The 14,368-nt window shown below is 40.3% G+C and overlaps 1 protein-coding gene across 8 annotated transcripts in view; it reads left to right on the forward strand.

Moving 5' to 3' along the window:
- Positions 1-14,368, forward strand: part of PWWP2A (PWWP domain containing 2A) — a 30,524-nt gene that overhangs the window by 9,356 nt on the left and 6,800 nt on the right. For 4 of the 8 annotated variants that reach the window (XR_006679520.1, XM_045284492.1, XM_045284493.1 and 1 more), the window contains exon 2: positions 7,904-8,847. Coding sequence is in view for 7 of the 8 variants with exons in the window: in XM_045284492.1 (XP_045140427.1) it covers positions 7,904-8,847 (944 nt within the window). In the remaining variant the exon portion in view is untranslated. Of the gene's footprint in view, positions 1-7,903; positions 10,733-14,368 lie in introns of those variants that run through there. The other 4 variants (XM_045284495.1, XM_004696762.2, XM_045284490.1 and 1 more) reach the window with 1 other exon arrangement.

Raw genomic sequence — 14,368 nt, forward strand, 5'->3', positions numbered from 1 at the left:
CAAGAAATATGTTGAAGCTTCTGATTGTACTGAGGAAGTCTAGCTTTCCCCTTTTGTTAAGGTTGTTTATGTTTTATGTGGGAATTAGATAACTGTAGGTTGCTCACAATGGAGGTTGGAGAACTGTTTCTCAAAAGTTCTCACAATACCTTAGGGCTGATTTTTGAGGAAAGCTAAGGCTTTGTCATAAAGAGGAGGTGAGGTTATAATCTCTAGGGATAGTTGGCACCTGTAGTCTGTGCTTCTCAAGAGTTTTTGTATTTTATTGCTGCTGCTGTTGAAAACAGCAGTTCACCAGTTTCTGTAGGTACAATTCAGTGACATTCTTGTTATCATTTCACCACCGTTAATATAAATCCACTGCCCTCTAAGATGGCAGTGGAGGAATGGTTGGGAAGCAGTAGATTAGAGCCGGGCTAGTGTAGTGGGTTACTTGTTAGGCTGCTAACCACGAGGTCAGCAATTTAAGCGCAGCAGCTACTCTTGGGAAGAAAGATGAGGCTGTCTTCTATAAAGATTTCGTCTTGGAAACGTACAGGAAGAGCTCCTTGGCCCTAGAGGGTCACTGTGAGTTGGAATCAACTTCATTGCTGGGTGTTTTGTGTGTAGGGTCAGGTCAGGGTGTGTGAGGAAGGTTCCTACGTAGTCTTTAGTTGCTGTTGTCATTTAGATTCTATGAAGGTCTTATAAGCATGGTGCACAGGCAAAACATTCTCTGATATTTAAGCTATTTGGCTTTAAGATTCCCAGGATATATATATTTTTAAGGTTTAAAAGTTGGCTTAGGAGTTCAAACAGCCTCTTCAGTACCTGTAAGTTGCTTTTTTTTTTTTTAACCTGTGAGTTTTAAAAATAATTGAAAAGGGGTCACCTTTGAGCATGATACCTTTCAAAAAGGAAAATGTTTTTGTGTTTCTTTGTACTTATTAAATGATGGGATCAGCTTTTAATGAAGTGATTTTGATACTTCTGATAGCATCACTGTTCAATCAGAAGCCTCCAGGGACTGTGTTGATAAGTATAGTTAGTGGTCTCCATCCTCTGCTCTCTGGCCACCCCTACCCAGCTCTCCAAATAAACATCAATAGGTGCATCCTGCTAGGTGGGTTACTTTGATTTTATTACTTGTTTAAGCCACTGGTTACTGGTCTGCCCTCCAGTGGAGGGGGTGGGGAACCAGGTTTTTATTGAGCCTGGGTCTGTTTGACTTTTAAACCAATTTAAACGTTACCAGCACTCAAAGGTAAGTCACCACAGCTAGATCTTTCTAGTCTAGTCTCATTCCCTGCCCAGGTCCTTTCCTGAGCACCAGGCCACGATGATTTCGCGACTGCCTTACTAACTAGCACAGACTGAGTTTTCTAAATTGAATGAGTTTATTGGTATTTACACTAAAGTATGGTACCTTTTCCATTTTTAAAAATATTTATTTGCCTGAGGGATGTGTTGTAACTCTGGTAAATGAAATTTAATACCATTTAAAAAAAAGTTTCACTTTTTATTTGGAAATTTCCAACATTAAAAGAAAACTTAAGAATAGCACAAAAGACTGCAAACTAATTTTTAACGTTGTGTCACATCGACTCTGTCAATCTATATAAATACAAGGAGGGCTTCTAAAAGTATGTGGGGAAACTAGAATCAAAAGGGAACGGACTGGTTCTTGGATCCTTTGAAACGCATTCATAGAGGCAGCTTCCCTCCTGAATTGGTTTTAGGCTATATGTATCAATTTACCCCTTAATACCCAGGTATATGTTTTCTGAGAACACAGATTATTATCTGACGTAACTGTAATTTCATCTGTAAATTCAGGAATCATTGATGAGATTTTAATCTAATTTGCATCTCCTACCTATGCCATGGCTTCACCTGTTTGTTTGGTTTTTCTTGGTGAAGTTGAGAAAGATTTTATTTGAGGCAGGGAAAGAACTCCCGGCGGGAGGGAAGGGAGAGCAGAGAAGGACAGGGGCGTCTTGAGCCCCCCGGGCTGGTTCCGAGAACCAGCAAGTTAGGTCAGGGAAATCACCTCTTCACCTGTTTTTGCCAACAGTAGCCTTTCAGCTTTCTTATTTCTCAGTACATGTAGAGTACTGTATTTAGTTGCAGTGTAGAACACGAGGGGGCTTCAGAAAGTTTGTGGGGGAAATGCATTATCTTTTAATTCCATTTTTCATCAACGTTTTGAAACCTTGTCTGCAGAAGGGCTCTCCCTCGGTGTGGGTTTGTCTGGCACGGCCGGTGAGCCGGTCAGGCCCCCCAAGCACTATTGCCCTCAGGAATGGTGTCTACAGGCCCACTGTACTCACTTGTCCCTAGTGCTGATGTCCACTTTGATGGTCTTTGGCTCCTCCCTGGGGTGTCCTTCCTGTCAGCTAACGGCTAGCCCCGCCTCCAGCTTGCAGCCGCCCAGTTTCTCATCAGACTTGCCTCTACAGCTTTAACAAGGTGTTCATTTTGTATTGTGTAAAGTTTCCTGTTGTATGTAGCCACTGTTGAATTGATCTCCTTTGTCCTGAGCATGCACTTGGAAACAGTAACAGTCTTGCGGAGATGTGAAATGTGAATCAAAGTACGTTCCCTCCTTTAGTTAGATTTAACCAGTTAAAATTTATAAACGTCTTTCAAGCATTGTAAGGAGAGGCACTTTCTAAAGACATGTGCTTGAAATAAGAAGAAATCTGGATATTATTTTTCACTTGGTTAATTGAATGTAATTTTTTCCTTTTTTTCTTAAGTGGAAGGCATTGTGGGCAGGAAAGGTTTCTTTTGTGCTCTGTTGCTATTTCCATTGTTTGGTGCTGCCTGCACTGGGATTGTCTCCACCAACCCTCCTGAACTCTTTTCTAAGCCGTGAGTTCCTCAGGATGCCTGCATAACATTTGTAATACCTTTCTTTTTTGTTTCATATATATTTTTTCAAAGAGTTACTTCCTGCAGTTAAAGTTTGGTAACCAAGCAGGGTTAAACTTGTCAACAGGAAGGAAAAGAACATAATCTTAGGTCAAGGATGAGTTGAGTTGCTGTGAAGTTAAGCTGATGAAACCATATCAGCATTAAAAATATATCCATTTAAAAATAATACGTCAGGATTAAAAGTACTCTATCTGATTTTTGAAAAAAAGGGGAGGTTGTTGATAAGAGTTTTGATTGAGATGTCCCTTTGGAAAGAATTTGCATGGTATCTGAGCTTTACCCCAAGAATTTGTACATCATTTAAGTGTAGGAGAGATGAATAATGCTAGAAATCATTAACAGGGACCAGTGTGTACTGCTTATCACATGAATGAAGGTTTTATTCATTTAGTCAATGCTAGGACTGTCATTAAAATTCAGCATCTTTAAATGAAATCCATACTGGAAAATGCTATTTCCATACTTGCTGTAATGGTCATATTTTTACTTTTAGCCCCATTTACATTGATTTCTTTGCATTAAACTGAGGATGATTCCTTTTTAATAGTCATTATTTCTTGCCTTGACACAAATTTTTAAACCCTAGTATGCACCTTCCTTGAATTTTTGCTGCTCATTACTCCTAAGCTGTTAAAATAACTGTTTTCAAATCTTCTCATTTTGAAGTAATTACAGATTTCCTGGCCATTTCAGAAATGATACAGGAGGTCCCTTTTGTACTTCATCCAGCACCCCAGAAGTAGTGTTTAATTAAGCCATAACACCTGAATGCTTTCCTTCAGGAAATTTTAGCAAGGGTTAGAGAAGCCTGGAATTCTTCAGTGTTAGAATGAGCCACGTGTGTTAATAAGCGTCCACCTGTCATGGAGACTCAAGCCTTCCTCTACTGGGTCTTCTGTGGGGTGAGCACTTACTGGGGGCACAGCTACTTTCAACCTGGAAACAGGCTAAAATAAAGGTACGTGCTGCCCATTGCAGACCGTGAGCTCTATCTTAGCCAAGCAGCCCTGGAACAGGCCTTAGGAGTGTGTGTTTTCAGATACCCCAGCGGTGTTTTACTATAAATGGCTTTATTGGGGGCTCTTACAGCTGTTATCACAATCCATCCATACACCCACTGTGTCGAGCGCATTTGTACGTACAGGATGTTGCCATCATTTTCAAGACATTTTCTTTGTACTTGAGCCCTTGGTTATCAGTTCATTTCCCCCCTCCCTCCCTCATGAACCCTTGCTAATTTATGTTGGTTTTTTTTCATGTCTTACACCGACCAATGTGTTCCTTCACCTACTTTTCTATTGGTTGGGTTTATATGTAGATCATTGTGATTGGGTCCCCTTTTCTCCCCCATCTTCCCCTTAACCTCCTGGTGTCACTACTCATTATTGGCCCTGAGGGGTTTATCTGTCCTGAATTCTGTGTTTTTCCAGCTGTTCTCTATGCCCATGTACATGCTCTGGTCTAGCAGAATTTGGAAAGTAGAATTGGGATCATGATAGTGGGGGGAGGAAGCATTAAATAACTAGAGGAAAGTTGTTTGTTTCATCGGTCCTATACTACACCCTGACTGGCTCATCCCTTCCTTGTGACCCTTCTGTGAGGGGATGTCCAATTGTCTACTGATGGGCTTTGGGTCTTCATACCCCAATGTTTTGTGAAGCACAGTTTTGGACTACTTGGAAAATTAGAATTTTTAAGCGCCCTCAATTTTGTTATTAGTGGCTTTCAAACCTTTGAGCATAGGTTCAGATATATTTTATTTCTGGATCCATGTCTGCTTTTTCACAGGAAACTGTGTCAGTGCAATTAAAACTGTTTATCGTACTCTCCTTGAATACTCTTGTTTTAAATTGGTTGTAACCCCCTGAAATTTAAGTCCCATCTAATGTCTCCACTCTCAGTTTGAAAATACCATGTTTACCTGAAAGTAAAAGATCCCTCCCAAAATAAGACTTACACTTTTGCCTCGCTGAAATGTAAGACATCCCCAGAAAATAAGACCTAGTGCATCTTTGGGAGCAAAAATTAATATAAGACACTGCCTTATTTTTGGGGAAACAGGGCATGAGGAGGCTTCCAAAAGTTCAGGATGAAAATCGAATTATGTAATATTGAGTTTTTTTCCGTGAACATTTTGAAACCCCCTCTACTGCCCTGGCCAGTGTTTTCAGTATAAGGTGACAGCCTGAAGATTGAAGTGGTGTTATCGGTCTCTTTTTCACCCTTTCCTCTCAGAGAAACGTATCTCTGTTGTCTTTTGAGGGAAGGGTTCATTTTTTAGCATGGTAAACACATATGTAAACAAACTGACCATTACGTCATTGGTCACATAGATGTTCGGTGTATATTCTGTTCAGTCCTAACCATTAGCCTTCATGAATTGTCTGTCACCCCTAAGCAAAAGGAACTGTTGTTACTTTATTGACCCGTTCCGTTATTTCAAGCATCTAGCACCCACAGTGACTGCTACCCTCAGTCCCCTTCGCCCCCAGCCGCGCCCTCTGCCCTGCCCGCATTTTCTTTTGTTCAGTTTCTGTTCCTCAGTATGAACTGTTTCCTTAAGTTACTAAGAGCCTTTAATGCTTAATGTTTCACATGCCTAGAGGGAAAGGTAAGGAAGATCAAGTCAAATGTAAAACCAGTGTACTTGTTAAGTAGCTCTAAAATAATGGACTGGAATCATATGCCAGTAAAACTGTCCTAAAAAAAATAGTTGACGGGCCATTCTCCCATGCAGAATGGTGAACTATGGGTATGGGAAGGGTTCTAAACTAGTCAAGTTATTGGTTTGAAAATAAAATTACTTACATGGAATAAATTTAGTGTACTTCTCACCAAGGAAAATGGTAACGTTGCCCTTTTGATTCTCGTGAATTTTTGAAAATAGGAAGTATTACTACATTTTACATATTCAAAAATTGAAGTGAGTAGGGGTGATGGGCCAAGAATACAAAGACATGGTAAGAGATAGCTATGAAATTTCACCTAAAACATGCTGATTATGGTTTAATTGTTCTCAATAAAAGGAAACAAGTTCTTTACCATATACACAACTATCAAATGAAAGTGTAATGGGCAAACTGCTGGTTTCGTAGGAGTTAACGAAATTTTATTGTCAATACAAATAAGATCTTTGTTCAGATAAAGTCATTATTTCACATAGCTCTAACTCAAAAACAAGGTACTCAGGTATTCCTTTTTAAAAAAAAAAAGTATTTGAAGACCTACCTATAAAAAATGGTTTTAATTCTCATTGTGGCGCCCCAGACACTCTGCTAGGATAGAAAGTAACAGTGCGAAGTCCGATCCACAGCGGTGGGTTCCATTTCACGAGCTGCATCCCAGCCCCAGACTTGTCTCACCGGGAATTTACTTGGCTTACTACCCCGTTCTGCCAAATATATATATTACTCGGCACGCTCCTGGCCCTGGCAACTAAAAATTTTGGTGCTCTAGCCCATAATCCTGAGTAAAGTATTTGTTTTTGCAGCCCCCTGGATCTTTCCAGCCCCTCCCAGGGGGGCAGCATTACCCACTTTCAGGAACAAGGGGCTCAATAAAAAAGGCTTTCCTCTTTGCATGTATTTGTTACAAGCTCTCAGTTTGTGGTGGCCAAAGACTTAGAAACTAATTGGTGTAAGAGCAAGATATTCTTTCTCTCTGTTGATCTCTTGAGTTTAGTTGTATCTATACCTGATTGGGACCTGTTTTCTCAAGGTTTCCCCCCCAAAAAAGTATTCTGAATCTTTTAAGAAGCCTAAGAAAGAGTTCAAGTGTGAAAGGTGTTTTCTTCCGGAAAGCAAGTATATGCAAAACAGTTGAATCTAATTTTCGGGGTTCTACCTGAGGAACCTGAAAGCCAATTCTTGACTTTTTAAAAAGATTGGAATTAGGGTTGTGCTTGAATTGAATAGTGCTTCGATTGATGTGTATTCTGAAATTATCTGGTAGTGATTTCATTTTTTATCTGAAGGCACTTGAACATGGCAAGCTTAATTTAAGTGTAGGTTTTGATATATATCCTGGGCAGATTAAGCTGCGGTTCTTTCTAAATCTAGTGACAAGCAAGGTTATTGTTCTCTCGTATTAGGAACAGAGTTCTCAGGTTTATGTTCCGTACTTACAAACTGTCTGGACCTATAAGGGCGTTTTTAAGTTAATGGAATGAGTTTTACTAGAATTAAAGTCAATGAAGTAGCCCGGGGGTGAGGTGGGATGTGGGTGGAAGATATCTTGTATGATGGTGAACTTTGAGTATTTGGTTGCTCTTGTTTGAGTGTACATTGGTGTGCATACTGTGTATGTCCCTCCATGTGAGGGGCTTCCAATGTTCCATGGAAAAATACTGTGAAAAGATAGTGGAATTTCCCCCACAATTTTTGATGCGCCCTCCTATATATATGCATTTGTTTTTGTTTTTTTCCTATATATATTTTTATTGACTAAAAATATTTCTTAATGTGGGACATGATTTTAAAAGTGCCTTTCTGCTTTTGAGGTAAGAGGAGTATCTGTGTTCCTGGTTTTTTTTAACGTTTGGGGAGTGAGCTTAAACATTATGGTAAAGGAGCAATTTTCTTGAATTTTTATTGATTTGCCAATGAAATTCAGTTTTTATTGGCAACTTTTTGGGGAGTGTGTATAACTTAAGAAAGACGTTGCAAATTTATCATTTCATTTACTGGCCATGTTGTGTAATAATCACATGAGGTTTAATATTAAATTGCTTGGTAGAAGAACATACTACTTATTTAAGACCAAAAAGTTCTGTTTTCAATATGGTCATTTTGCTCAGGGCAGCTACTTGTTTTTGCTAAGTGTTGGGTCCGGAGAATGAGAACTTGGGGAGCTGGAGGGGAGTGATCAGTAGTGCTTTTTTTCTTCTACTATGGAAAGACATCCAGGACTGGTCCTGGAAAGTAGCATTGTCTTTCAACTTTGAACTAGAAACATTAACCTAATAGCTTCTTTTTCTTTTCTTTCCAAGGTTTGGGCCCCATGGGATCCCTGTCACAGTGTTCCCTAAAAGGGAGTGTAAGGATAAGCCTGAAGCTATGCAGCTCCAAAGTAGTCCATTCCAAGAAGGGGCAGAAGGCAAGCAAGAAGTGAAGGGTGCCGTTCCCCGAGCCCCGCCTCCGGAGCCGAGCCTGGCTGAAAGCCTGTGGACTTCCAAACCACCACCTCTCTTCCATGAAGGTGCCCCTTACCCTCCTCCGTTGTTTATCAGGGACACATATAACCAATCGATACCTCAGCCACCACCTCGGAAAATTAAGCGACCCAAACGAAAAATGTACCGGGAAGAACCCACTTCTATAATGAACGCTATTAAACTACGCCCCAGGCAAGTGCTGTGCGACAAATGTAAAAGCAGCGTTGTTGCTGAGAAAAAGGAAATGAGGAAAGGTAGTAGTGCAAGTGACTCTTCAAAATACGAAGATAAAAAGAGGAGAAACGAAACTGTAACTACTGTGAACAAGAAACTTAAAACAGACCATAAAGTGGACGGGAAGAACCCCACTGAAAGTCAGAAAAGAAGTGCTGTGGTGAAGGGTTCCAGCATGGCGCACAGCAGAGGCCGAGTGGTGAAGGTTCCTGCTCAGGCCCACCCATCCAAGGCTCACTTGAGTACGAAAAAGGTGCTGCAGAGCAAGAACATGGACCACGCCAAAGTGTTGAGGATTGCCAAAGACAAGGCACAAAGGAAGCCAAGCGAAACCTCCGCTTCCAAGAGTGCACATTCAAAAGTCCATCACACACGCCGCTATCCGAATCCCAGCTCCGGTTCCCTGCCGCCACGGGTTCGCTTAAAACCCCAGAGGTACAGGAATGAAGAAAACGACTCTTCTCTGAAGACAGGACTTGAGAAAGTACGGAGTGGCAAGATGGCACCCAAGCCCCAGTCTCGCTGCACCTCCACCCGCTCAGCAGGTGAGGCCCCTTCAGAAAATCAGAGTCCCTCCAAAGGCCCCGAAGAGGCCAGCGGTGAGGTTCAGCACACAAGTGAAGTGCATGTGCCCGGTGAGCAGGATGAACCACAGACACTGGGCAAAAAGGGCAGCAAAAGCAGTATCTCTGTTTACATGACCCTAAACCAAAAGAGGCCTGACTCTTGCAGTGCGTCTGTGTGTAGCATTGATAGCACAGATGATTTGAAGTCTTCCAACTCTGAGTGTAGTTCTTCAGAAAGCTTTGATTTTCCTCCAGGCAGCATGCACGCACCTTCCACCTCCTCCTCCACCTCCTCTTCAAAGGAAGAGAAAAAGCTCAGTAATTCCTTGAAAATGAAAATCTTTTCCAAAAACGTCTCTAAATGCGTCACACCAGATGGCAGGACCATATGTGTAGGGGACATTGTTTGGGCCAAGATTTACGGTTTCCCATGGTGGCCAGCCCGCATTCTTACTATAACTGTGAGCCGGAAAGATAATGGCCTTTTAGTCCGACAGGAGGCTCGCATTTCATGGTTTGGGTCTCCAACAACATCTTTCCTTGCTCTTTCGCAACTCTCCCCCTTTTTAGAAAACTTCCAGTCACGCTTTAATAAGAAGAGAAAGGGCCTGTATCGGAAAGCTATCACCGAAGCAGCTAAGGCTGCCAAGCAGCTGACCCCTGAGGTGCGGGCTTTGTTGACACAGTTTGAAACTTGAACTTGGACAGGTAGGCAAGAACGATTGGAAGGCACCATAGATTTCTAGTTTAGTTAAACACTTCCATGAAACACCCTGGCCAGATGGGGGAGAGATTGTACTCCACTGGCTACCTTTTTATACTTAACCTCAGAGCCATTTTTGACCAGGAAACAAACTGAACATGCAATCAAAATCTGTCTTAATGAACTGAGATTGTAGCAGTATTTTTCAGTTTTACCGGCTAAAACCACCCCCAAAGCATAGGAGCCATAGCTTCAGCTGGAAGTGAATTTTCACAGGGACTGTTAGGAGCTGTTCATACCTAATACTGTGTATATATATATATGTATAAACATATACATATATATGATATATATAGCCTGTCACTGTGTGACAAGGGTTGTAGACTGGGATTGCAGTAGTGAGCTGGGGAATAGTGTGAATATTTAATAACTACTTGTTTTTTAACGAACACAGCCTTTCTATGCATACAATGGCATTAAGAGTTTGATATGTAGGTGTTGACAAACTGATGCTTGCTCTCCTGTTGTGGACTGGGGTGCTAACTCAGTGTTGAGGATTAATAAGGCTGTTAAGGCTGGGTAGATTGGAATCAGCCCTTTTTAACTTCCTTTCCTATGGGGATTTAACCAACTTTCAAACATCTGGTTTGGGAGTACAGATAGGTTTGTTTGGGTTATGTAAATAGCGGATTCTTATATTTGGTCAGATTTCTCCTGACTGGCTATTCTTAAATTCTTAGGCTACGTCCTCGTAAATTACACTTTGTGAATTAATTGTCATGTGTAATTGTTGCATTTTGGATGTACCTAACTTGATAATTTTTAAAAAACAGTTTCCATTTAAGGTATCTGTTTGCAGGTCAGAAAATGAGAAAATGTAATGTGTAATGCTCTGAAATGTAAAAAAAACAAGCTGTAAATAAAATTGACTAAATCCCAATTATTCGTGTGTGTTTCTCAAAAAGCTTCAAAATTTTCAAGGTGTTAGAAAACAATTCTTTGTAATAATGTTTAGAGGAGGTCAAAGAGCAAACTTCTATTTTTCAATTTGCCCTGTTGAGATATATTACGATTATAGGTAAAATTGAAATAATAAGCAATTAATCACTGAAAATGGAGTTTTGTAATATAGAGGTCTGGTATGCTCTGAGATCTGATTATTCCCCACCCCCTCCTAATTTCTCATAAATATATGGGTTTTCATTTTTCATCTAAATTTTTATTTTCTTTTTATCTTTAACCTTAATGTTTTATCACATGCTTTATTATTTACACTTAGACTATTCCAACCAGTCTCTTTCCTACAGTTTGGGCTTCTGCCTCAGGTATCATTGCTTTTGGGGGCTAGTAACTTAGCTCACTTGTTGATCCAATCTTTTTTACCATAAGATTTGACTTTTTGCTCTATTTTAGCTTTGTATGGTTAGTGAAAATTATATCTGATAATCTGGAGGCAAATTTATCCCAAGATTTTTGAAGTTGCTTTCTATTTTTGTGTCTGACACAGCTTGCTTAACTTTCAAACTTACTATAATTTTGATAAGTTTTAGGTAATTGACACTTCGAAAGGAAGCAACAATTGGATTTCTAATGAATCCATCTTGAATGATCATAGTTACTATGGGACTTCTAATGAAAAAATACATGGAGATCAGGCGCCAGTCGTGCGTAAAATAAGGATACCTGTGATGCACATGCCCGTATCTGCAAAACAAGTCTAATTCCTGGGCAACGTGGCTAATGCTTTTTGATTATAGTAAACACACAATTCTAAAAATCAAGATGCTTCACTTGAACATATTCTTTCCTGCAAACAGAAACAACTATTTTCTAATGTTTGATTATAGCAGGTTGAAAAGAAGTTCAGTATGATTGAAGAGTTAACAAAAAATATCAATGTATTTTACAGTTTGTTTCAGATTAATTGGTTCATTTAAATACTCTTTAGAGTTTGAAATCTGAAATTCAGAAAGATTTTAAGCAGCAGAGCAAAAGTCACCCAAAACATTTCAAGGCATTGGATAGTGGTCCAGTGTACTTTTCACAGTGATTCTGAATGTAGGTGGCACTTACACAGGAGTTTGGGCCAATGTGCTTGGACGTAAACTAGATTTGTTTCAGAAGCCACGAGGAAAAAGGAAAGCTTGATGGTTAAGTAGAAAAATAACACTGAAATTTGTTTTCCATGCCTTGAGGAAAAGGTTGGACCACAGTCACCATCTTTACTCTTTCCTAATCTTCCCTGCACTTCAAATTGGCATGCTCACATATCCTTTGACGTTCCCACTAGGAAACATTTTAAAGGATTTTAAAAATAGAGTTAAAGAGGGTCCAGTAGTTACATATTAAATAATTGGTTTTATAAATATAAGTTTCTTGAGCAGCTGTATAAATGTGTCCAGTATTTTCTACGAATGGAAATCCGTGGAATTGGGTAACTGGTCATTTCTCGCTGAGGCGGTAGTCACTTCCCTATTGAGAGGACCCTGTAGATCTTTGACCCTTGTGCAGAGAGAGGAAGCCCAACCTCCTAGGCCCAGATGGAGCGCCAGTCAACCCAGTGCACAACTAGCGCTGTGGAAGTTAAAGGGGCGTCTAGTTTTAGGAATTCTTAGGAACTTAAAGTGGTGCACCAGGAAGCTATTTTTCCCGTTTGGCATCCTATAAAGGTAGACTGGAAAAGTGGAACCAGAGAGATAGGGAAACTAAGATTTCTTAGTCCAAAGCTCCTATGCATGACCTTATGTCCCTACAAGGTTTTGATGGGAATAATCTATAAATTGGCACTAAAGATTATGTACTGCGTCAAATGGGAGTAGCTAGTTAGGCAAGCTTTGGGCAAAGAGATGATTTGGTATTTGGGCCATTTAACTTGCCTAATTTTATTAAACCTTGAAGGGATTTTCATTTTGAAAATGAAATTAGTGTTAGGCATTTTAATATTTAGGTTACTGTTTGAAGTCTCCTAGTTCAAAATTGTAAACTGTTGCCCCACTATTTGAGTTAGGTACCTTTCTTCTCAGTTGGTCATTCTAGAGGAAAAATACCCATTTAAAGTCTGCAAGGTTGTCGATTTTTCTTTATGGAGAGTAACTAACTGATTTGGGGATTAGAAATGACAATTTCAATTTGGATTTAAACTAGTTAATTGCACTTTGAGGTTTTCTTAGTACTGCAGAGAGAAGAGAGCCATGGCAGGTGTCTAGAAAAGTTGGTAAGATTTGATTACAGGGTTTGTGCCCAGTGATGCCTCTAAGAGGGAAGTTGTCAGATGGAATTAAGTTTCTCTTCTGATCATTCGCTTTGGGATTGTACTAATAGTTAAGGCAATCTCTAATTGAATGCTTGATACAGGGAATTATGAATGGAATAAGAGGTGGTCTTGCCAGTTTGGGAAGAGAGTCCTGACGGGTTAGTGGTTATGCATCGGGCTGTTAACTGGAAGGTTAACCGTTTGCAACCACTGTTTGTTCTTGGGAGAAAGAAGAGGTCGATTCCTGTAAAGACTAGTCTGAGAAACCCGCAGGTACTGTTCTTCAAGGTCAACTAGTTGGCAGTGTGGTTTTTTGTTGTGTTTTTTGAGGTGTAAAGAGAACTGATGGCATAATGGGTGGCACATTGGCCTGATAACTGCAAGATCGGCTAGACACCACCGGCCTCTCCTCCAGAGAAAGATGAGGCTTTCTACTCCGGTTAAAACTTACAGTCTTGGAAACAAACCTACTGGGGCTGTTCTATGCCCTACAGCAGGGTTCTCAAACTTTTTTAACGGGGCCAGTTCACTGTCCCTCAGACCTGTTGGACGGCCGGACTATAGTTTAAAAAAAAAACCTGAACAAATTCCTATGCACACTGCACATATCTTATTTTGAAGTAAAAAAAAAAATGGGGCAAAAACACTCGGCCGGCGGGCCGCATGTGGCCCACAGACTGTAGTTTGAGGCCCCCTGCCCTACAGGGTCTTAGATAACGCAATTTAAAATTCATTAAGAGTAGTATTTCTATCCAGGTATCATTATGCAGAAGGAAAATCAAAGACCCCATAGTGTAAGTGTTAGGTTGTTGCTGTAATCACATTTTGTTTTTCTTTTCACATAAACAAAATGTTTGTTCTTACCATGTATAATGCATTTCAGTGAGGCTGCCTTTATTTAAGTATTAATAATTTAGCCTTCCTTATTCCTCATTTGGTTCTCTTGGGAACAAAGCTTAGGTTAAAATCATGTCAACTGCTAATCATGCTTATCTAGGGCACAGCATCACAATGTTGCCTGGTCTTATTTGTCGTTTTCAAAGTAATTTTAAATTATGAATACACTCAGATGTTATGACGTATGTTGATGAAACAGATTTATGGCCAAAGTTTAGAATTGGTGAATTACTAGTACACTAGTAAAAAACCCTAACGGGATGGATGCATATATAAACAACCATGTTCCTCTACGGAGATACTGGTTTGCTTCCCTAGGGAGAGTGTTTTTATAGGATTGTGAGAGGGTTATCTAGCTGAGAGTAAAAGGTAGAATGGATATATTTCTATGCATTTAACTAGGAGGTTGGAACCTTTGCTAACATTCTGCACCTGTGGTGCAGGTCGGGGCAGAAGCGCCTCCAGGAGAGCACATGATCCTGAGCCAGGTTCATGAGCTGTGTCTGGCATGCCATCTGCATAATGGGGAGGAAAGTAGTGCTTTTTTAAAGAAAGGCAGCAATAAGGAAAGTGCCTGGCTAAGACCTATGTATACCCTGGCTTATTCCCACCACTGCTGCATCGTGTGCCACAAAAAGTCCACTTTG

Source organism: Echinops telfairi, unplaced genomic scaffold (genome assembly GCF_000313985.2).
Source record: "Echinops telfairi isolate 266 unplaced genomic scaffold, ASM31398v2 ScPeMD7_7469;HRSCAF=8507_0, whole genome shotgun sequence".
In the NCBI taxonomy this organism is placed as follows: Eukaryota; Metazoa; Chordata; class Mammalia; order Afrosoricida; family Tenrecidae; genus Echinops; species Echinops telfairi.